At 62.2% G+C, this 23,121-nt stretch overlaps 1 protein-coding gene across 4 annotated transcripts in view; it reads right to left on the bottom strand.

The window, feature by feature from the left end:
* Positions 1–11,433: 11,433 nt before the first annotated feature.
* The window catches only part of Tfdp1 (transcription factor Dp-1), a 30,784-nt gene continuing 19,096 nt past the window's right edge, over positions 11,434–23,121 (bottom strand). For 2 of the 4 annotated variants that reach the window (XM_078016379.1, XM_078016378.1), the window contains exons 3-10: positions 18,065–18,186; positions 17,385–17,550; positions 17,119–17,262; positions 16,676–16,744; positions 15,429–15,580; positions 14,944–15,110; positions 14,280–14,358; positions 11,434–12,599 (exon numbers count right to left, since the gene is read on the bottom strand). In XM_078016379.1, the coding sequence (XP_077872505.1) occupies positions 12,452–12,599; positions 14,280–14,358; positions 14,944–15,110; positions 15,429–15,580; positions 16,676–16,744; positions 17,119–17,262; positions 17,385–17,550; positions 18,065–18,186 (1,047 nt within the window). In that variant the 3' untranslated portion in view covers positions 11,434–12,451. The other 2 variants (XM_078016376.1, XM_078016377.1) reach the window with 2 other exon arrangements.

Here is a 23,121-nt window from a genome sequence, read left to right as displayed (position 1 = left end):
CAGCTTACCAAGGGGAAAGGTGACCCGTGGGTCCACCTGCCTTCCGCAGGGACATTCCCCCACACGTGCCAGTCAGCTGTCTGCCGCTGTGACAAGTACCCAGGACACGGCAGCTTACCAAGGGGAAAGGAAAGGTGACCCGTGGGTCCACCTGCCTTCCGCAGGGACATTCCCCCTCACGTGCCAGTCAGCTGTCTGCCGCTGTGACAAGTACCCGGGACACGGCAGCTTACCAAGGGGAAAGGAAAGGTGACCCGTGGGTCCACCTGCCTTCCGCAGGGACATTCCCCCACACGTGCCAGTCAGCTGTCTGCCGCTGTGACAAGTACCCGAGACACGGCAGCTTACCAAGGGGAAAGGCCTGGAAAGGAAAGGTGACCCGTGGGTCCACTGCTTCAGGCAGGAGCGCCTGGCCAGGAAGCAGAGCAAAGGGGCAGGGGTTGGACCCCGCTTGAGGGCACACCCCATGGCCTGTCCTCCGCCCCCAGGGCTCACCTACCAGAAGCTCCATTCCTCCTGCAGGGCCAAGCCTTCCACAGAGCCACGGCCGGCCCCTCCTCTTCTCTTGGCGGTGGCCATCCTGGTGGGCAGGCGGCAGTGTCTCTGTGTCACTTTACACTTTCAGGGTGATGACGGTGCTGACTCTTGGCCCCTGCCCCTTCCTTGGAGGGGAACCTGTCTGTCTGTCTGTCAGTCTGCTTATCCCTCCACCTTCTGCATGGAGCCCGACCAGGTGTGGCTTTCCGACTTCCGGCCGCCTGTGGCTCCCTGATAACCTGGGCATCCTGTCCAGGCCAGCATCCAGCCACAAGCTCACAGTGCTGTGGTCACTGTCTTCCCGTCTCACTCCATGCGTGGCCACACAGAGTGGGCTCCACGCAACTGCCTGTGGACCCCTGCCCCAGCACCGCCTTGGGACCTCCGTCAGAACCTGGCCCAGATGCGAGGCGTCCTGGCTCTCCTGCTGGCGCCAGGCGTGGGCGACGGAGGCCTGTGGCAGGTTTGAAGTCAGGAGTGAAGAATGAAGTTCTCCGTCTCTGCTCCTGCAGGGTGGTCTTGGGGACTCATGGGATTCCCAAAGCCCTGAGACTTCCTGCAGACAAAGCCCAGGATTCCAACAGGGCCCAAGACCACGCCGGGGAAGCGGACTCACAGTGCTGTGTCCAGTCCCGGACACCCAGTGCCTCTTCTCCCTGGTCTTGACTCCTCTCAGCAAGTCCTGCAGACCTCCTGCCCGTGCCTCCACCCCTGTGGCACGTGGGACAGTACTGTGCAGCCGGCTTCCTGCCAGCCGCTCCGTCAGGCACAGAAGCGCCACGCCTTGCTCACGCCTCTGGCCCTCTGTGGCTCTCCTCACAGCGCTGTAGGGGCCTCGGGGTCTTCAACACAGAAGGCCGTCTGTCACCTGCCACTGGCCAGCTCTGCTTCCTCCTTCCCAACAGGGCATCGTGTTTCTCCTTTCGGGTGGCCCTGGTTGGACCTTGCAGCGCCAGGCTGCAGAGAGCGGCAGAGGTGGGCACCACCTCCTGCCCTTAGGCAGAGGCCTTCAGTCTGGCCACCTCGCAGGACGTCATTTAGATACAGCTCCCGGCCCAGCGGGGCCACTGGTGGAGGGCGGCCTGGGTGGGTGGGAGAGGGGTGTTGAGCACCCCCGTGGCAACACGGAGCCCCCCAGGCAGGCACAGCGATTCAGCGCCCTGAGGGGGCCAAGACCACCCAACTGCCACTGCAGGGCGGCCAGGCCTGGCCCAGTGCAGAGCCCGCTGCAGCCTGTGACCCCAACCTCCCATTCCTGACCCGCCAGGAGAACATGGAAGTGGGCAGACCTGAATGGAAGCAGGACTCCAGAGCTGACCAGTAGCATTAGTATGTTCCAAACCCCAACTGGCTGAAGTTTGGGCCCAGAGCACTGGTACATCTTCAGCACAATCTGCGTAAGTCTGGACCCCTAGCCGGGCCGTGTGTGCTATATAAACCCCAGGAGCCACACACCTTCCGGGAAAACACGCTCACAGTCCTTTCTTTTACTGCAAAGGTTTTGATGGTCAGTAAATCCTACTGGTACTCTCACGGTGCTCTGTGGATCTCAGTCTTTGGATTCTACAAGAACCCTGAAAGAAGAAATTGGCGGTGGGCTGGGCCCGCCCCTGGGAGCCGCAGCCCTTCTGGCTGCCGCGGCTGCCGCCCATGCCAACCGCACCCACCAGCAGCAGTGAGCTGAGTCCAGGGAGAACTCGGGTTTCCTTCTGCGGTCAGCATGCGCACCCTGACCATACAGTGTGGGAGGTAGGAACTGCCCGTGCTGCCCTGCGCGGCCCTGACTGCGCCCTACCTCGATGGGGTCTGCGTGCTGAGCCCCTGGCGTTCAAGTCCTGCTTGGTCGGGCTCGGGGTCCTGCTGTCCTGCTGGCTGGCCGGCGTTTGACTGAGGTCTCCCGTACCAGTGCTCTCAAGCACACTGGCCAGGGCCTTCCTTCCCTCACAGGGCCCTGGTGGCTGTGGGAGCCAGGTGACGCTGGCTGCACAGGAGTGTCCTCCTGCCTGCATGGAATACCTTTTTCATGCTTTTACTTTCAATATCTTTCCAAGAAGTTTGAGGACTGGTGTTATTTTCTGAATATTCGGTAAAAACCACTGGTGACACTGTTTTCTCTTCTGGGAGATTTGGAGAACAGAGACTTTTCTCTTCTGATGTCCTCTCGGCGGGTTGGTTTCTAGGAAGCTTCCAGGTGTGTTGGCACACTTGTTCACGGCATTCGCTCACATCCTTACTTCTACAGAATCCATAAAAATGCCACTTGCATTTCTGATCTTTTCTTTTTTTCTTTCCTACTAGTAATCCAGCTAGAGCTTTGTCAATTCTGCTGGACTTTGCACAGATGACCTCCTGGTTTTGTGGATCTTTCTGTGTTTTACTATTCTCCGTTTCATTCACCTCTGTTCTGATTTGAATTGTGCCTTTCCTTGGCTGACTTTGGGCTTAGCCTGACCCTCTCCTAGTTCCTGAACTTGCAGAGGTAAGTTGCTGACGTGAGCTTTCTCTTCTTCCTAATGTGCTTCTAGCTATGGAACCCACACGGCCCTGCTTGAGCCGCTTTGTCTTCATGTGTCTCTAAGGATGTTCCCTGTGCTCCTGCTTCCATTAGTTCAGAATGTGTTCATTTCTTTTTTTTTTTTTTTTAATTTTCTTTTTTTTTTTTTAAATTGTGGTCTAGAGAGTGAGAGAGAGGGGGGGGACAGAGAGAGAGAGAATTTTAACATTTATTTATTTTTTCTTGCTGCTGAGGATCGAACCCAGGCCGCATGCATGCTAGGCCAGCGCGCTACCACTTGAGCCAAGTCCTCAGCCCCAGAATGTGTTCATTTCCCCAATCTGTGAACTTTCCAGCTGGTCCCTCATTTCTAACTTCATCTGTCGTGGTCAGTGAAACACTTTATGTCTTCCCATGTGTGGAGACTCTCTGGCGACCTGGGGACTTTCTTAGGCATCGCCTTCGCTGTTGGGGAGTCCAGTGAGCGGGGTCTGTCTGGTTGTGGAGTGGGGGAGTCCTGTGGGCGGGGTCTCCCTGGTTGTGCAGTGGGGGAGTCCTGTGGGTGGGGTCTGTCTGGTTGTGGAGTGGGGGGGTCCTGTGGGCGGGGTCTGTCTGGTTGTGGAGTGGGGGAGTCCTGTGGGCGGTGGTCTGTCTGGTTGTGGAGTGGGGGAGTCCTGTGGGCGGGGTCTGTCTGGTTGTGGAGTGGGGGAGTCCTGTGGGCGGGGTCTGTCTGGTTGTGGAGTGGGGGAGTCCTGTGGGCGGGGTCTGTCTGGTTGTGGAGTGGGGGGGTCCTGTGGGCGGGGTCTGTCTGGTTGTGGAGTGGGGGAGTCCTGTGGGCGGGGTCTGTCTGGTTGTGGAGTGGGGGGGTCCTGTGGGCGGGGTCTGTCTGGTTGTGGAGTGGGGGGGTCCTGTGGGCGGGGTCTGTCTGGTTGTGGAGTGGGGGGAGTCCTGTGGGCGGGGTCTCCCTGGTTGTGGAGTGGGGGATTCCTGTGGGCGGGGTCTCCCTGGTTGTGGAGTGGGGGAGTCCTGTGGGCGGGGTCTGTCTGGTTGTGGAGTGGGGGAGTCCTGTGGGCGGGGTCTCCCTGGTTGTGGAGTGGGGGAGTCCTGTGGGCGGGGTCTGTCTGGTTGTGGAGTGGGGGAGTCCTGTGGGCGGGGTCTGTCTGGTTGTGGAGTGGGGGGGTCCTGTGGGCGGGGTCTGTCTGGTTGTGGAGTGGGGGGGTCCTGTGGGCGGGGTCTGTCTCGTTGTGGAGTGGGGGGGTCCTGTGGGCGGGGTCTCCCTGGTTGTGGAGTGGGGGGGTCCTGTGGGCGGGGTCTGTCTGGTTGTGGAGTGGGGGAGTCCTGTGGGCGGGGTCTCCCTGGTTGTGGAGTGGGGGGGTCCTGTGGGCGGGGTCTGTCTGGTTGTGGAGTGGGGGGGTCCTGTGGGCGGGGTCTCCCTGGTTGTGGAGTGGGGGAGTCCTGTGGGCGGGGTCTCCCTGGTTGTGGAGTGGGGGAGTCCTGTGGGCGGGGTCTGTCTGGTTGTGGAGTGGGGGGGTCCTGTGGGCGGGGTCTGTCTGGTTGTGGAGTGGGGGAGTCCTGTGGGCGGGGTCTGTCTGGTTGTGGAGTGGGGGAGTCCTGTGGGCGGGGTCTGTCTGGTTGTGGAGTGGGGGAGTCCTGTGGGCGGGGTCTGTCTGGTTGTGGAGTGGGGGAGTCCTGTGGGCGGGGTCTGTCTGGTTGTGGAGTGGGGGGGTCCTGTGGGCGGGGTCTGTCTGGTTGTGGAGTGGGGGGAGTCCTGTGGGCGGGGTCTGTCTGGTTGTGGAGTGGGGGAGTCCTGTGGGCGGGGTCTGTCTGGTTGTGGAGTGGGGGAGTCCTGTGGGCGGGGTCTGTCTGGTTGTGGAGTGGGGGAGTCCTGTGGGCGGGGTCTGTCTGGTTGTGGAGTGGGGGGGTCCTGTGGGCGGGGTCTGTCTGGTTGTGGAGTGGGGGAGTCCTGTGGGCGGGGTCTGTCTGGTTGTGGAGTGGGGGAGTCCTGTGGGTGGGGTCTCCCTGGTTGTGGAGTGGGGGAGTCCTGTGGGCGGGGTCTCCCTGGTTGTGGAGTGGGGGAGTCCTGTGGGCGGGGTCTGTCTGGTTGTGGAGTGGGGGAGTCCTGTGGGCGGGGTCTGTCTGGTTGTGGAGTGGGGGGGTCCTGTGGGCGGGGTCTGTCTGGTTGTGGAGTGGGGGAGTCCTGTGGGCGGGGTCTGTCTGGTTGTGGAGTGGGGGAGTCCTGTGGGCGGGGTCTGTCTGGTTGTGGAGTGGGGGGGTCCTGTGGGCGGGGTCTGTCTGGTTGTGGAGTGGGGGGGTCCTGTGGGCGGGGTCTGTCTCGTTGTGGAGTGGGGGGGTCCTGTGGGCGGGGTCTCCCTGGTTGTGGAGTGGGGGGGTCCTGTGGGCGGGGTCTGTCTGGTTGTGGAGTGGGGGAGTCCTGTGGGCGGGGTCTCCCTGGTTGTGGAGTGGGGGGGTCCTGTGGGCGGGGTCTGTCTCGTTGTGGAGTGGGGGAGTCCTGTGGGCGGGGTCTGTCTGGTTGTGGAGTGGGGGGGTCCTGTGGGCGGGGTCTCCCTGGTTGTGGAGTGGGGGAGTCCTGTGGGTGGGGTCTGTCTGGTTGTGGAGTGGGGGAGTCCTGTGGGCGGGGTCTGTCTGGTTGTGGAGTGGGGAGTCCTGTGGGCGGGGTCTGTCTGGTTGTGGAGTGGGGGGGGTCCTGTGGGCGGGGTCTCCCTGGTTGTGGAGTGGGGGAGTCCTGTGGGTGGGGTCTGTCTGGTTGTGGAGTGGGGGAGTCCTGTGGGGGGGGTCTCCCTGGTTGTGGAGTGGGGGAGTCCTGTGGGCGGGGTCTGTCTGGTTGTGGAGTGGGGGGGGTCCTGTGGGCGGGGTCTCCCTGGTTGTGGAGTGGGGGAGTCCTGTGGGCGGTGGTCTGTCTGGTTGTGGAGTGGGGGAGTCCTGTGGGTGGGGTCTGTCTGGTTGTGGAGTGGGGGGAGTCCTGTGGGCGGGGTCTGTCTGGTTGTGGAGTGGGGGAGTCCTGTGGGCGGGGTCTCCCTGGTTGTGGAGTGGGGGAGTCCTGTGGGTGGGGTCTGTCTGGTTGTGGAGTGGGGGAGTCCTGTGGGGGGGGTCTCCCTGGTTGTGGAGTGGGGGAGTCCTGTGGGGGGGGTCTCCCTGGTTGTGGAGTGGGGGGGTCCTGTGGGCGGGGTCTGTCTGGTTGTGGAGTGGGGGAGTCCTGTGGGCGGGGTCTGTCTGGTTGTGGAGTGGGGGGGTCCTGTGGGTGGGGTCTGTCTGGTTGTGGAGTGGGGGGAGTCCTGTGGGCGGGGTCTGTCTGGTTGTGGAGTGGGGAGTCCTGTGGGCGGGGTCTCCCTGGTTGTGGAGTGGGGGAGTCCTGTGGGTGGGGTCTGTCTGGTTGTGGAGTGGGGGGTCCTGTGGGCGGGGTCTGTCTGGTTGTGGAGTGGGGGAGTCCTGTGGGTGGGGTCTGTCTGGTTGTGGAGTGGGGGGGTCCTGTGGGCGGGGTCTGTCTGGTTGTGGAGTGGGGGAGTCCTGTGGGCGGGGTCTCCCTGGTTGTGGAGTGGGGGAGTCCTGTGGGTGGGCTCTGTCTGGTTGTGGAGTGGGGGAGTCCTGTGGGCGGGGTCTGTCTGGTTGTGGAGTGGGGGGGTCCTGTGGGCGGGGTCTCCCTGGTTGTGGAGTGGGGGGGTCCTGTGGGCGGGGTCTGTCTCGTTGTGGAGTGGGGGAGTCCTGTGGGCGGGGTCTGTCTGGTTGTGGAGTGGGGGAGTCCTGTGGGCGGGGTCTGTCTGGTTGTGGAGTGGGGGAGTCCTGTGGGCGGGCTCTGTCTGGTTGTGGAGTGGGGGAGTCCTGTGGGCGGGGTCTGTCTGGTTGTGGAGTGGGGGGGTCCTGTGGGCGGGGTCTGTCTGGTTGTGGAGTGGGGGGGTCCTGTGGGCGGGGTCTGTCTGGTTGTGGAGTGGGGGGAGTCCTGTGGGCGGGGTCTGTCTGGTTGTGGAGTGGGGGAGTCCTGTGGGCGGGGTCTGTCTGGTTGTGGAGTGGGGGGGTCCTGTGGGTGGGGTCTGTCTGGTTGTGGAGTGGGGGAGTCCTGTGGGCGGGGTCTCCCTGGTTGTGGAGTGGGGGAGTCCTGTGGGGGGGGTCTCCCTGGTTGTGGAGTGGGGGGGTCCTGTGGGCGGGGTCTCCCTGGTTGTGGAGTGGGGGGGTCCTGTGGGCGGGGTCTGTCTGGTTGTGGAGTGGGGGAGTCCTGTGGGGGGGGTCTGTCTGGTTGTGGAGTGGGGGGGTCCTGTGGGCGGGGTCTGTCTGGTTGTGGAGTGGGGGAGTCCTGTGGGCGGGGTCTCCCTGGTTGTGGAGTGGGGGAGTCCTGTGGGCGGGGTCTCCCTGGTTGTGGAGTGGGGGAGTCCTGTGGGTGGGGTCTGTCTGGTTGTGGAGTGGGGGAGTCCTGTGGGCGGGGTCTGTCTGGTTGTGGAGTGGGGGAGTCCTGTGGGCGGGGTCTGTCTGGTTGTGGAGTGGGGGGAGTCCTGTGGGCGGGGTCTGTCTGGTTGTGGAGTGGGGGGGTCCTGTGGGCGGGGTCTGTCTGGTTGTGGAGTGGGGGGAGTCCTGTGGGTGGGCTCTGTCTGGTTGTGGAGTGGGGGAGTCCTGTGGGTGGGGTCTCCCTGGTTGTGGAGTGGGGAGTCCTGTGGGCGGGGTCTGTCTGGTTGTGGAGTGGGGGAGTCCTGTGGGCGGGGTCTGTCTGGTTGTGGAGTGGGGGAGTCCTGTGGGTGGGGTCTGTCTGGTTGTGGAGTGGGGGAGTCCTGTGGGTGGGGTCTCCCTGGTTTTGGAGTGGGGAGTCCTGTGGGGGGGGTCTCCCTGGTTGTGGAGTGGGGGAGTCCTGTGGGCGGGGTCTGTCTGGTTGTGGAGTGGGGGAGTCCTGTGGGCGGGGTCTGTCTGGTTGTGGAGTGGGGGAGTCCTGTGGGGGGGGTCTCCCTGGTTGTGGAGTGGGGGAGTCCTGTGGGTGGGCTCTGTCTGGTTGTGGAGTGGGGGAGTCCTGTGGGCGGGGTCTGTCTGGTTGTGGAGTGGGGGAGTCCTGTGGGCGGGGTCTCCCTGGTTGTGGAGTGGGGAGTCCTGTGGGCGGGGTCTGTCTGGTTGTGGAGTGGGGGGTCCTGTGGGCGGGGTCTGTCTGGTTGTGGAGTGGGGGAGTCCTGTGGGCGGGGTCTGTCTGGTTGTGGAGTGGGGGAGTCCTGTGGGCGGGGTCTGTCTGGTTGTGGAGTGGGGGAGTCCTGTGGGTGGGGTCTGTCTGGTTGTGGAGTGGGGGAGTCCTGTGGGTGGGGTCTGTCTGGTTGTGGAGTGGGGAGTCCTGTGGGCGGGGTCTCCCTGGTTGTGGAGTGGGGGAGTCCTGTGGGGGGGGTCTCCCTGGTTGTGGAGTGGGGGAGTCCTGTGGGCGGGGGTCTGTCTGGTTGTGGAGTGGGGGGAGTCCTGTGGGTGGGCTCTGTCTGGTTGTGGAGTGGGGGAGTCCTGTGGGTGGGCTCTGTCTGGTTGTGGAGTGGGGGAGTCCTGTGGGGGGGGTCTCCCTGGTTGTGGAGTGGGGGAGTCCTGTGGGGGGGGTCTCCTTGGTTGTGGAGTGGGGGAGTCCTGTGGGCGGGGTCTGTCTGGTTGTGGAGTGGGGGAGTCCTGTGGCTGGGGTCTCCCTCTTTGTGGAGTGGGGGATTCCTGTGGGTGGGGTCTGTCTGGTTGTGGAGTGGGGGAGTCCTGTGGGTGGGGTCTGTCTGGTTGTGGAGTGGGGGAGTCCTGTGGGTGGGGTCTGTCTGGTTGTGGAATTGGGGAGTCCTCTGTGTGGGGTCTGCCTGGTGGACTGTCCTCTTTTCCTGACACCTCTCCTGGCTGTTGTACCCAGTATCGAGTGAGGTATCCAACATCACCTGCCCTTCACTTTGGCTTCGTACGTCCTTAGGATTGACCCTTGGACCTGTGGATCTTTATAGCTGCTCTATGTCCTTCCTCACTGAACCTTGTTTCAGTACCAATGTCCTGTCTTTTACCATCTCCTTGATTCGAGTCCTATTTTGTCTTATATCAGCATGGCCACCTCCTTCTCAGAGACTGCCTGCATCCACGCTTTTACTGTGATCTATTTGACCTGAGAACTAAAGAGAGAAATCTGATGAACAACATAGACTGATCTTGCATCTTATCCGTCTGCCAGTCTGTCCTGGGAGAAGCAACTACTCATCATCCTCCTCTAATGGTTTACCCTTTAGGCTTCTCTCATCCCGCATTTCTTGAACCGCTGTCTTCGCGTTCAGTTGAATTTTCTGGTTGAGAATATTCGAGCTCCTTCCTTATTTCCTGGGTGTATACACTGTAGAACTGTGCTGTGCGGCTGCCATGGTGGTACCATTTGGCACCTTAACGTTGTGACCCTTTCATGGATCCAGGGTCGCCTCCCACAGCCTATGAAATGGCCCCTGACAGCTGTCCCACACCTCTGGGTTTGATACTGGGAGATCATCTCAATACGTCGTCTGCACAAAAACAAATTTTTGTTTTAAACACATTAGTCTCTTAAATTATGTAGAAAACAGACCAACATGGCAGGACCAGCTTTTGTAACTGCCACATCCTTACGTCCACTGAGCTCCTGACTCCATCTGGCTTCAGGTTACCCTCTGGCTTCCCTGCATTTCACCCTACAGGACTCTCGTGCACTGACCGCAGGGCAGGCCTGTGGCGGTAAAGCCCTGGGCTTCTATCTGGGAATGCTTTAATCTCTCTGTTGAAGGGCCATTTTGCCGACACAGGATTCTTCCAGCATTTTCAGGGTATTTGCCTACTGGCTCATGGCCCCAAGATGACAGATCTCTGCATCACGTTATTAAGTAAGCCTGTGTGTGACAACTGCTGTTTCCAAGACTGTTCAAAAGTCTAACTACAGTACATGGGTTTCTTTCTTAGAATTCCTTAAAACTTCTTGGAGGTTCATAATCCTATGTTTCCATCAAACTGCGTGACTGCCCACCACTATACCCTTGGGTATTCTTTTTGCCCTTCTCTTCTGAGTCTCCCAAGCTGTGTACATTTGTCATCTAGGAGTCCCACATCCCTTAGACTTGGCTTTTTCTCGACTTTCCTTTGGTGCCTTTGTCTCTGTGATCTCCACTGTCCTGTCTTCTAGTTTGCTGGTGCCACCTCTGACTCCTCTAGGGAATTCCCCACTTGAGCTGTTGGACGTCTCAGCCCCAGGATCTCCTCTCGGCTTCTTGCTGGGTTTTCTGCCCCTCTATTGGTGTCTTCCTTTTGTTCATTCGTGGTGTTGACTTTCTCCGCATCCTTCCTTGTTCTTTGAGCATCTTCAAGAGAGGGTTTTCAAGTGTCTCAGGACCTATCAAGGTACCTGCCACCACTTCTTTTTCAGAGACCAAGTCTGTTGCTTTCACTTCTTTAAACAGGGCACACTTTCCTGTTTCCTTGTAGCTTTTGTCTTTTTGCTGAAACTAGAAGTTTGAATCCGTTATCAGGCAACTGAGAAGCAGAACCCCCCACTCCCCGGGGCTGCTGGGCTCTGAGCTGGCTGTGGACAGTGGTCAGCTGTCTGCAGTGGGATGGGCCGACGTGCAGACTGACAGTCTTCCCGGGTCTCCTCTGGGCCTGTTTGTGGGCGTGCAGTTCTTTCTGCATTTCCTGCGAACACAGAGCTGGGAAATGCCCCAGATTCAGTGTCTGACTCCCAAAGGGGAAAGAGAAAGAGGAAGGGGAAGGATGGGAGAAGAGGGCACCAACCTTCATGTCCCCTGGAAGTCACTTCAGCCAGGGGAGGGACTGGCCCACAGGCTGCTGCACCCCTAGAGCCCGGCCACCTCATCTGTGCCCGTGGTCAGCAGGCAGAGCAGACCCCACCACCTGTGGTCGGGCTCCTCCAGGACTCGAGCCCAGCTGCCTGCCGGGTGGCGGGGAACGCTGCTGGCCTGAGCTGAACGGGACCAGCACTAGCTGCAGTCTGCCTCCCCACCTGGAAGCTGCAGGCCTTCCAGAGCTCCTGAAGAGTCACATCTGGCCAAGTCTTCTGCACGAGACCACTGTCCAGGTGGGCAGACGCTGTGCTGCCCCCTGGTGCTCCCCCAGCTCCGCCAGCTTTCTGAAGTGCTCTCATGATCTTATTCTTTTAATGAACGTCAAATCTCAAATCGGCCTCAGCTTCTAAAAAGCTGTCAAGGAACAAATGTCCTCTGTACCCTGGACACTCGGGAAGGAGCCCAGGCGCCCACAGGTCGCACCCACCTCAGCCTCTTTCCTGGCCCCCCCACTGCTAGGGCAGCAGGGTCAGCAGGAGCCCCGGCTGCGGCAGCAGCGTCAGGTCAGCCCCGGCTGACCACGCTCCTGCTGCTCAGCACCAGGTCCTCAGTAGAGCCCAAGCAATCCAGACCACCCCAAACCAGAGACACGGCTTGTTTAAAATGCCCATGCGCGTTTTATTAATAAAAACTAACAGTGCCAAGTTAAACAGGTCAAACAATTAAAGTCTCTTCATATTCCATAAAATATTACAGAAAATTTTATTTGTGTTTCAATAAAAAGACTATTGTTTCAGAACAGGCAGCTAACAGCAACTGTGCAGTTAACGGTTTTCTGTGAATAAATTTTAAAAGAGACTACTGCCTGTCCTTAAATTCCTTTTTCTGTTTATAAAAAAAGAACTATTAAAAATGATTGACAAATTTTGAGTTAAAAAACTGTTAAAACATTCTCTATGTTTAATTTCAACTTTATAATAGATTACAGGAAGATGCTCAGAAACAAATACAACATTTGTTTCAGTACATGTCTTTAAATGATAGACGTATAAGTATGTAAACAACTATAGAATAAAAAGTTTCCAAACGCTGCCTGTAAGAAATCAGGCAAATTTTACCATAAGCAATGAACCTTCCGGACAGTTTCCGAGCTGCACCAGCGTAGCTGTAAACTTACCCAAGAACACACAGAGAAGGAAGGACTTGGGATCTGTGGCTGCAGTAGAGAGGAAGTGTGCGCGCAGGCCGCGGGGCCGGTGGAGCTCACGGAGAAGCGAGTTGCAAGGTCTCCGCCCTCAGGCCTGTCCTGTGCACGCTGCGTGCCTGAGACGGGAGACCTTCTGGGTCTCCTGATGGCGCCCTTGACACTGCAAACGAGCTGCTGGGCACGTCCACGGAGACAGCCAGTGAGCACTGCAGGGCGGGCACAGCACGGCTCAGCAGGCCCAGCGAGCACTGTCGGGCAGGACTGGACTCCCGTAAGTGCAGGCGCCGCGTCAGCAGGGGTGGTGGCGTCCGCGGCAGGGTGGGGACCCGGGCAGTCCTTGCTCCTCGATTCCGTGGTTGACCAACATCATCTTCTTGGGAGTAGCCAAAAAGAAACACAGCCCCACACTAAAGCAGCTTCTCTCCTCTGCGCAGCGTCCCGTGAAGCTGGTGGGGACCTGCAGGGTCAGTCCTCCTCCTCGTTCTCGTTGAACTCGTCCTCCTCGTCCTCATCCTCCCCGACGTAGGACACAGGGGTCTCCACCCGGGAGCCGCTGTACTGAGACCCGTTGGAGCTTGTGGCCAGCATCCCGTCCGCACCATTGCTCAGGTCACTGCAGGGACGGGGCCAAACAGGGCAGTCAGCGGTATGGCCCATTTGCCCAACCCGAGGACAGGCCACACGTGTCCCCAACAGGCTTGGGTTTTTAAAGGATGCAGGAGAAACAAAAGCTCAGGTGTCATGGCAAAGCCTCAAGCCGTCGCAGTGGCACCAGACACCTGTCCCAGAGCGAGGGCGGGTCACAGCCCGCACAACCGATGCCCCAGCACACAGGACCAGAGGCGCCAGGGCTCGGGCAGGCGGGGGGCGCAGTGTGCCGTGGCCACAGGAGCCAGGCTGGAAGCGGCAACCCAGGCTGGGTGGGCGCGCTGCAGAGCCCAGGCCGGGCAAGCACCCGAAGGGCGGACGTGTGTGAAAATGTGGTTTTGTGGATCAGAACCCCAAACGGGCAGCACCAGAAAACCCGACCCTGGGCTGTGGCTGCCCTGCCCCGTGGTCAGCCCTGCACACCCTCGGGCAGCATGAGCACCACCAGGTGGGACCAGCACTTCAGTAAGAATCACACCAGCTGTGCTTCGCAGAGCGCCAGCCAGAGCCAAGCAGGACGGGCTGCAGGACGGCACCCGAGCCCCACCCTTGGGACTGGCTTCCACTTTCTGCAGTTCTCGGGGTTAAGTGCAGGTTGCTCCACACTGACCCACAACGCAGCCCTCTTTATTCTGAGACAGGTCTCACCACTCTGCCCAGCCGGCCTGAACCTGCCACCTCCGCCTCCCTCCCGAGCTGGGAGCCCACATGGTGCTCTGGAGAAGCAGCTCTGGCTGTGCCTCCCCACTGCAGACCCTGACAAGCCGGGGAAGGCCGACCACGGAGAGGGCAACCTGAGCCGGAACCTGACGCCAGGGTCCAGCTCAGAAGCAACCTGGGCCAGCCACTCTGCAGACTGACGTCCACGAGGCAGAAATTCAGGATGAAGAGACAAGCCTGCAAGATGCCACCCAAGTCTCTGCTGCACTGCCACCTGACTGACACCACAGCACGTCCCACACCGTGTCACCTGTGCCACGATGGCTTCCCCACCTGCAGGGCCTGCCCCTCACACCGGTGGCTGCGGAGCACCTCTGCGCCACACCACGGACAGGCCAGCACTTATCAGCTCCACCCTGCCGGCTAACTTACGGAGACTCTAGGAAACAGTGTCAGCATCCAGTGACGTGTGAGCCTGCCCTGGAGCCACCACGGGAGGTCTGGGGGTCATTTCAAAGTCGGTGAGACCACCCCTAGGCCCTCACTGTGAAGGCTGCCACCCACTCCCCGTCAGAGCACTGGACACACACCCAGGGATGGCCTTCTGCTCTGGGGACGCTGGCCCCAAAGCTGACCACACATTTACTTAAATAGAAGTCCCTTTAGTCACAGAAAGACACGCACTATAAAACGCAAAGTTAAAAAACAAAAAACAAACAACTGCACCCCGCGGGGTCTCACACATGTGCCCAGAAAATCAAACGAGATCCTGGAGGCCCTGGTCACTGAGGCGGCGGGCAGGGGGTCTCCCACTTCCCAGGGCCGCTTGGTCAAAGCCGAAGCCTCCCACCGCTCCCGACTTTGAGGGTGAGAAACCAGGAGAAAGAAAGCTCTTCTCACGGGGACAGGGTCAGTGGGCTCCCTGGGCTGTGCCCCGGAGCAGGGTCCCGCCGTCACCGCCCCCACCTGCCCCCACCTGGCTCACCTGGCAGAGAGCCTTGTGCCGTTGGAGGTGGAGCCTGCTGTGGTGAGGAACACACCTCCGATGGATCCCTGAGCCATTTCTGCAAAGAGGAGGAAAAGAGGCCCAGGCAGCGAAGCCCAGAGAGCGCAAGGGAGCAAGGACAGAGTGGCGGGTGACGGGGGAAGCCTGCGCCCACACGAGCCCACCACCACCCCAGCGCCCAGGGCCCCGTGCATGGCCCGCCAGAGCCAGCCACGGGTCAGGTCAGACGGTCACATGCCTGGGAGAACGATCCCTGACCCTCAGGAGGGAGTCCTATGGGCTGAGGACCACAGGAGGGTGGGCATCTCTGCGCCCACCAGAGCCATCCAGCGCCTGCAGCCAAAACCCCAATACTGCAGCCCAGAGGTCACCAGACGGGGACAGAGCAGAGCTGCTCCTCCCCCTGCGCCCCCAACAGGAACCGCAACCCCAGTCAGCAGCCCTCCTGGCTGCCCACTGCCCTGGCACCCCAGCACAGTCCTCCCACCTGGGCTCTGTTGCAGACGACCCTTCCTTCGCTCGAGACCCTCTCACAGACCAGAGCCCCCAGGGGCTCGAATGCTGCATGGCTGGCGGCAGCCACACCCGCGGGACTCGTGTTCGGGTCTATCACAGCCAGAGGCAGGCCCAGGGCAGGACTGACCTGTCACGTAGGGTTCCAGAGCCTTGGGTACCAGACTTCTGGCCACCTCGAGGTCCTCGGCGGAGCACCTGCCAGACTCCAGCCCGCAGGCCAGGCCCATGCGCTTGAGCACTTCTATGTCGTCATGGATCTCGAACGTGTTGTCGAAGTTGAACAGATACTCGAACCTGCGGGGGGAGGCGCGTGAGCGGGCTTCCCGTGAGGCCACGCTCGCTGGCTAGGCCCGGCCACCCCAGCCATACCCACCCCCGGTTCTCGTGGCCGCGTCTCTGTACAAAACTTAAGAACTGAGAAACAAAGGACGAGAGCTGGGGCCAGTCTGTGAACGGCTGTCCATGGCCAGGCACTGCCCAGCACACAGACGTCCCGCCAGCAGTCACGCTGCCCGTGGCCGCCAGGGGACAGCACACGTTCCCAACAGTGCTAGCAACGAGCACTAAGGATGCTCCAGTGGGCTTCTTCCCGCGAGGGTGCCCGCCACGCACTTGTCATTGGAGATGCTGCAGTCGATGACCGTCTTCCTACTGGTGTTGACGATGATGAAGGGCAGGTGGATGACCGAGTTGGGCGGGGGCGGCCGTCGGGCCTGCTGCTCCGCCTGGCGGTTTCTCTGCACCAAGTTCTTGAAGGCAATTTGCTGAAAAAGAGGGGCAGGTGACCCGCATGGCCGTGGCCACAGCAGGGAAGCCCTTCTGTCTGAGGTGTCCACACCCCCCGTGGAGGCAGGGGCTGCTGGCACGCGAGACCAGGCCCGGGCTGGCCCTCTGCCCTGAGGCAGGGAGAGACACAGAGAACAGAGGCCTCGGAGGACATCCCCAGAAGAAGGCAAGGAGCGGAGGGCAACGACGCGTGTGCCGGCCACCTGCTACATCCAGAGGCAGGACTGACCTCTGCGAAGGACCTTGGCCCTGGAACAAGGCCGCACCAAGGGCCCGGGTCCCAGGCTCCCGAAGCTGGGCTCCAGCTCCTCTTGCCAGCAGGTGCAGCCACTGGGGACGGTCACCCAGGCCACAACAAGGGACCAAACGCCTCCTGCCACCGGTCAGGGCAGGAGGCCAGGCCTTGGAGGGGTCCCACCTGCCCCCGACTTTCTTCAAGGTGGGATCCGGGCCAGGCCCAGCATTCTGGGCTGCCTCTGGGCTGCGGGTGCTGCACACAGCCCTCAGGGAGTCACAGCGGGTCCTAGGCAGTAGACGTGGCGCTGCAGAGGGCTGAGGCCTGCCCCATTCTGGCCTCTGGGTGCCACTGGATATCCACGGCACCCCCAGGCCGGTGGCCTATGAGCCCCAACCTCTCCCTCACTCCTCCTGGAAGGTTCTAGCACACCTTGTTCAGGATATTAGCCTGCCCTACAAGCATGTCACCTTCACTGTCACCCCCATGGCAGACGCTGACCCTGTTTCTCCAGGGGGAAGTCCAGCTCCAAGGCCATTTGGTACAGTCGCCAACCCGGCCATCTTGCTGCCCAATGGCAGGCACCTCATCAGCCACGCTCCCCGGCTAAGACCTCGTCCTCAGAACGGGCCTGGCCCCAAGGGGTCCCGAGTGCTGCTCTGTGGGAACTGTGCCCTGGCCACTAGGCCCCTGCTCCACAGGAAGCTCACAGGGCACACACGGAGCCGCCACTCCGGGGACGCGCTCGGTGTCACGTGTGGAGGTTCGCGGGAGGACCCTCAGCAGAGCCTCCCAGCAGGGCCACCCGCACACGGGGTCGCGGTGCGGGAGCCGCTACCTGCAGGATGAGCTCCTGGAGCTGTGACTGCTTCTGCTTGATCCTCTCCAGCCGCCGCTGCCTCTCCACCTGCAGACGGAGCAGCGTCACCAGGGCCCGGGCCTCACCCCTTCGGCACGGCACCTGGGGCCGGCTCTCGCCAAACGACCACCCCAAACCTCGTCAGAGCGATGGGCCCAGACCTGAGCCAGGCCTGGGCCTGGAAGGACCCCCAGCCCTCCTCCTCCTTGCAAGTGCTGCCCATGTGGACTGAGAGGCACATGGCTAGGGTCTAGACTGGGTGGCCGGCTGCGCTCACGCCCATGGCCGTATCAGCACATCCGCCACCAGATGCAAAACGACCCCACAACAGTCCAAGACACACGGGGTCATTCACAGGTGCAGGCGACAGGCTGCGCCTCCTGAGTGACAGGGACAGCAGTGGGGACCCAGCGGCAGCCCACCTCCAGATTCTGGCACTCCTGGGCAGAGTTGGTGGGCAGTCCGATCCACTTGATCTCCTTCTTCTCCTTGGAGATGATGTTCATGGCCATCAGCACGTTCAAGGCATCGTAGACGCGCCGCCGGATGTTCTTCTGGTCGTAGGCCTGGGGACACAGCAACAGCCCTGCCAGCGCTCTGAGGAGTGCCGTGCCGGGCCGTGTGGCCGCGGGAGGCACAGGCCCTGCCCTCTGGGAACGCGGACCTCCTGCCGAGCGCGCAGCCTTACCGACTCGTTGGGCAGGATGTGGTTGTCGGCGGCGCTGAACTCGGCCACCAGCTCGTCGGCCACCTCGTTGTAGGAGGTGGTGCCCTTGCGCTGCACCTTCTCGCACACCTTCATGGAGAAGTGCCGCAGGCCCTTGCCATGCTTCTCCCCTTTCCTGTTGCGTTTCCTTCAAACACACGGGAGCCACCGTCAGTGTCTGCAGGCAGCCTGCGGTCAGACGGTCCCCCGCGCCAAAGACCAGCGGCTGCGGGGTTCCCGCTGAGAACACGGGCAGGCGTCAGGATCCAGGGGACAAAGACTATCGGGGCAGACTGCAAACTGTGCCTGCAAATGTCAGGACGGGGCGGCACAGAGGGTAGGAAGGCACCCTCTGCTCTGTACCGACACCGGGTGCCATCTTGCCAGACGTCCGCTGGTGTCAGCACAGCCGCTGTGGTCTGGATTCAGGACTGCTAGGGCCAATCTCGGCAGGCAACCGTGACTGAGGCAGATGCCTGGCCACCGGGCCTGGCCACCGCAGGTGCAGGCCACTGAGACAGGTTCCAGTTGGGAGGGGACCTCACATCACCACACCCCGGCCCGAGGCGTTCCCACTAGCTGGTCTGGGGAGCTGGGGATTCTCCCCGGCCAACACGGGTGAGGCCGCAGAGTGGCTAGGCGTGGAGGCACGGAGAGCTCACCCGGCAGACCAGGGCGAGGACTCAGAGGGCTGGTTCTGGGACACGAAGTGTGTGCTGGGCGTGTGTGGGCTTCCCACCACGATGGCGCTGGAGGCCGCGGGTCTCTGAGGTGTGCCGATCACCTGCAGTCGAGAGGGTGCAGGTCCATCAGAAGACGGTCATCCCTCCAGAGGGCACCACGGAGCCACGCACCACAATGCGGCCCCTCCAGACAGCCATGCTGCCACCCCCAGCCACCTGCTCCAGCTGCAGCACCAACAAGTCCGCCCATGGGGCAAAGGGCAGAGGCGCGGGCTTCGGGTGCCCGGGTGTGAGGGGGTCCCGCTCACTTTCACACAGGTGCACCCTTCCATGCAACCAAGAAGAGATCAGAAAGAAAGAGCAGCTCCCTGACCAGGGCCACGTGCCCACCGTGGGACTGACCCAACCCATGGGGCAGCCTGGGGCCTGCAGCACAGGACAATGTCCGAGAACGCTCAGGTCCCAGCAGCAGGGGGAAGATGCCGGAAACCCCAGCATCTTGCCACCCAGCTCAGCGGTCAGTGTCGGGGACCAAGACTGGATGGTGCTGCCCGAGGCCCATGGGGCCAACGACCTGGGCCCCCCAAGCCTGGACTTGAGATCAGCTGATGACCCGTCCACCCACATGTCCAGCCCCCAGAAGTCATAGACATCCTGGGGACCCAGATGCCCAGCAGCCACCACGTCAACTGAAAGAGAGTCATCTCCCAAGGAGCCTCCATGCTGTCCAGGACACCAGTCAGGGTGGAGACACGTCTCTCAGGAGGCTCCAAGACTCCTGGGCCAGGCGGGGAACAGGCCCAGGGACACGGCTGCTCAGCTTGCTCCAGGCAGGCCACCGCCACCAGAGGGTCCTGGCAATGTCCCGGCTGCAGGAGCCGACTCCCCTGGGGCCTCCCAAGCAGGCCAGGGGCAGCAAGGGCAGAAAGTCCAGCAGGTGCACAGCCAGTGCTCACTAAGGACCACCCATGCCGGACAGGTCCCCAGCCTGGCCAGGACGGCCGGCAGTGTGAGGAAGAGCTGCCGGGCGCAGATCTGAGGGCGCTCCCGCTCCTGCTCCCACTGCTTGGCGTGGCAGCCTCTGCGCTGTGCTGGAGGCCCAGAGCCACTCATCACCCGGGGAGAGGCGCGGCCGGCCTGCCTCCCTCAGCCCCGGGCGCGGGCGCAGTGAGCCCTCCGGGATGACAGGCACAGCGGGGCTGGGCCGCACAGGCCGTGGGCACTCTCCACCCTCGCCACCAGCCTGCTGCAGAGGGCAGGAAGAGGGGCGGGCAGACGTGGCAGTGCCCTGGCGCTGTGGGGGGGGGAGGGAGGAAGAGAGCCTGAGGGTGCCCGCATGAGGAGGAGGAGGAGGCAGGAAGGCGAGGCCCGGGCGGGAGGACAGTGGGAGGCTGCCTGGCCAGGCAGAGACCGGGACAAGACACGGCGCATCACCCGGGAAGAGCCGCCAGGGTGGGACAGTGGGCCACCTGCACGGGTCCCCCGACCCTGACACGGAGGCCCCTGGGGCAGGGAGCGGCCTGGACACCTGCCCTCGCCAACCAGAGCTCTGTGCCCCGACGTCCCAGCCTCGAGGAGGAAAAGGGGCAAGTGACAGGGCACGAGAGGCACCTCTTCTCTGCTGTCCTCACTGTGAGGCTGGAACCGGCCAGAGAAGGCGACCCCACGTCCCACTGTGGGGCAGGCACGACGGCGGGAAAGTGCGCAGGGGAGACGGCAGCCCGGCCCGGCCTCCGCCCACAGAGGGCCGCAGGACCTCCTGGGACCATGGCTCCAGGGCTGGCCTCGCTCTGGCTGTGCGCTGCTCTGGTGCTGGAAAGGAGCCCAGGGTCTCGACGCCGCGTGGGCACGAGCGCTGAGCCGCTCCCGGCCACAGCAGCCCCTGAGCCTCACCGACTCGAGCCAGGCAGAACCCCGTCTGCGCTGAGGGGTGCTCCGGACAGCACACCCACGGACAGACGCCGCGAGAGCAGCCCAGAGGCAGTCAGGGACACCAGGACGCTGCTCCTCCAAACCCTCTCCTGGGCAGGGCACTGCCCACGGTGCCCAGAGGGAGATCCTGCTGAGCTGAGAGGGCCCACGTCACCCTGTGCCTGAAACCTGCCCCACCAGAGCCCTAAACGCCCCACCATCAGGCCCCTCCACAGGTGCCACCGGCCCCCAGAGCCCGTGTGGCTTCGCTGCCATCTCCCTGAGGCCGTCAGTGTGTGGAAAGGGCAGGGACCGCTCGCAGCAGTGAGCACCAACCCACGACATCTGGCAGAGCCCCCCAGCCCTGAAAGCCCTGACGCCTGGGCCAAGGGTCAAGCTGCAGACACAGCCCTCGACCCGCTAGCTGGCTCGTGAGCCCGAGCCGCCTGCAGGCCGAGTCCTGCTGAGCCTCTCGCGCACGCGGGCACCGAATCACAGGCACCACAAGGGGAAAGGGAGATGCAATCTCCACCTTTCGCAAAGATGGCTTCACTGAGCAGAAGCTTCGACACGCCACAGCCCGAGGCAGGACCTCAGCACCAGCCTTGGTGACCACTGGGCGGCAGCGAGGCAGAAGCCCTGCAGGACCCCGTGAATGCCCAGCTCAGCACGTCCCCAGGGGCTCTTCTGCACTCCAACTGCAGGCCACGTGTAGGTCATCAGGGACCAGGCAGCACCAAGCCAAGATCAGAGTCCCCAGCGTGGTGGTCTGCTCTGAGGAGGTACGATCACACTGCAGGGTGGGACAGCAGCATGCGGCCCTGCTGACCTGCAGGGGCGGGCGCTGGGGGGCTGGGGCAGGGACACCAAACACAAGCACCCTTCCCACCAAGAGGACCAGGACAGCAGTGGGGACAGAGCTCACAGGTCGGGTGGGGCACACAGGCAGGATGGCGGCCAGGGACAAGAGGCAAGCGTGACACAGAGGCCCAGTCTCAACAGGAGGCCCAGGGTGCAGACGGAGCCCAGCTGCCAGGGCTGCCGCATCTCAGGACCAGACAGGAGCCTGTAGCCGCAGGTCGGAAGCCCATCCTGCCTTTGGGCTCTGGGTGCAGGTGACCCTGCCACCCCGAGGCTGCCCCCAGCCCTCTTCCGACAGCAGAGGCCGCTGGGCTTGTGGCTCTGCAGGGCTCCTCATCCTGACCACAGCCCAGCCAGGGAAAGGACAGGCTGGCACCCGGCTCTGCCCGAGCAGAGGGGACAAGCCGGTCCTGCTGTCCCGGTCTGCGGAGCACAGGGCGGCCAAGGAGGAAGGCCAGGCCTGTCGTGACAAAGCTCCTCCAGCACCCAAGGAACGCCCCTGGCTGAGCTCAGTGGACGGCCATCACAGCAGGAAGCTGGCAGAGGCCACCCTGGGCCAGGGCCGTGGCACCTGCTGGGCCTCCAATACCACACCGGCAGGGGCCGTCCCCAACGGCAGGCCCAGGCGACGGGGCGAGGCGCAGCCCCACAGCTGGGAAGGGAAGCAGGCCCCTGCCCACCCCAGGCCTTACCACTTGCTGGGCGATGTTGACGTTGGACTGTCCGAAAGTCTTCGGCAGGAGCTGCTTCCCGAGTGTGCTCACTGTGGACGGGTGCACGGCCACCAGGGACACCACGCCTGTAGCACAGGGGTCAGGGCTGGGGTCAGGTCAGGGCTCTCTGAGGACCCCGTGTTGAGGAACTCTCCGCACTGTTACATACAAGACCTGGACTGAGCCCAGATGCAGACAATGGCCAGCCCGCCTGTCCCCTTCACACTGTCCACTAACACTGCTCAGCAGTCTGGCTGAGGGTCCCAACCCCAGCACTCCCAGCGGCTGCTCCAGAACGACACCAGCAGCCCGTGGCCTCAGGAGAAATGGGACTCGCAGGGCTTTAAGGGCTTGGTTTGGTGCTAGGGACTGGACTCAGGGGCTTAACCACTGAGCCACATCTCCAACCTCTTTTTTTGAGACGGAGTCTCCCTGAGCTGCTGAGGGCCTCCTAGGTGGCTGCGGGCTCTGAACTTGAGACCCTCCTGGCTCAGCCTCCCGAGCCGGTGCTGGTTCTCATCTGGAGGTACAAATCGGGCCGCTCACGGGTTTCCTTGGGAACAGACTGCCAGAGCCACATGGGGGCAGGGCAGTCCTGTGGCCCTGGAGCCCACACCCCACAGACCCTTCCAGGGTCCCGCCAGGCAGAGCTCCTGCATGGTCCGAGGCGAGGATCCGCTAACAAGGACTCCAAGAACACAGGGTGGGGTCCTGGCACTGCTGCCCACGCTCCTTGAAAGGCCCCAGGTTGAAGGCGTCCAATCGGGAGCACAAGGACCAGTGCTTCGGCAAAACCCTTTTACTAAACGCCATTAGAGCCTCAAGTCTAACAGTCTGTCTTTTAAGTTGATTTTACCGAGGACACTTAGGGTGCAGGGTGTGCAGACACGGGACCTACGGGGACCCACGTGGACAGCAGAGGCTGCAGTGCTACAGCCTCACCCCGCAGCACCCACTTCTGAGGCTCAGTGGCAAGAACCCTGAATCTACGGTAGACCCAGGCTCTCATACCACACGTGCCAGAGGCCACGGTCTCCACGTCCCCGAGGCTCCCGTGGCGCCCTGTGGCCCCCCGCCCTGTGAACACTCTTCTTCTCTGCCTCCGTCTTCTGCCGTCGGGACTCCACAGAGACCCCACTGCCCCCCGAGGTGTCCAGGCTCACACAGGTGGAGCCGCTCACACGGCCTGTTTCTGGAGCCAAGAACATTCACGTTTGAAGTCACCTGACCCTTGGTCACTCACTGACACCTGGGCTGGCTCCTCCCCACGGCAGGGACACCAGGAGAGGGAGCACCTACTCTGAGCACATGCTGAGGGCAGCTACACCTGGGTCCTTCAGGGCCAGGTACGTCCTCCACCAGGCCTGGGCCTGTAGCCTCAGCTCCCCACCCTCGCCAGCGCCCACCATCCAACCTGAGGCAAAGGCCACCCTGAGGGAGGCTCGCAGGGAAGAGGCACCGCACTGTGGCCAGACACACGTAGGGACCTCAGCACCGTGGCTGGACAGTGGGGGACCTCAGCAGCGTGGCTGGACATGCATAGGGACCTCA

The sequence above is a fragment of the Ictidomys tridecemlineatus genome, chromosome 6 (assembly GCF_052094955.1).
Source record: "Ictidomys tridecemlineatus isolate mIctTri1 chromosome 6, mIctTri1.hap1, whole genome shotgun sequence".
Taxonomy (NCBI): Eukaryota; Metazoa; Chordata; class Mammalia; order Rodentia; family Sciuridae; genus Ictidomys; species Ictidomys tridecemlineatus.
This window is presented reverse-complemented; position numbering and strand designations above follow the sequence as displayed.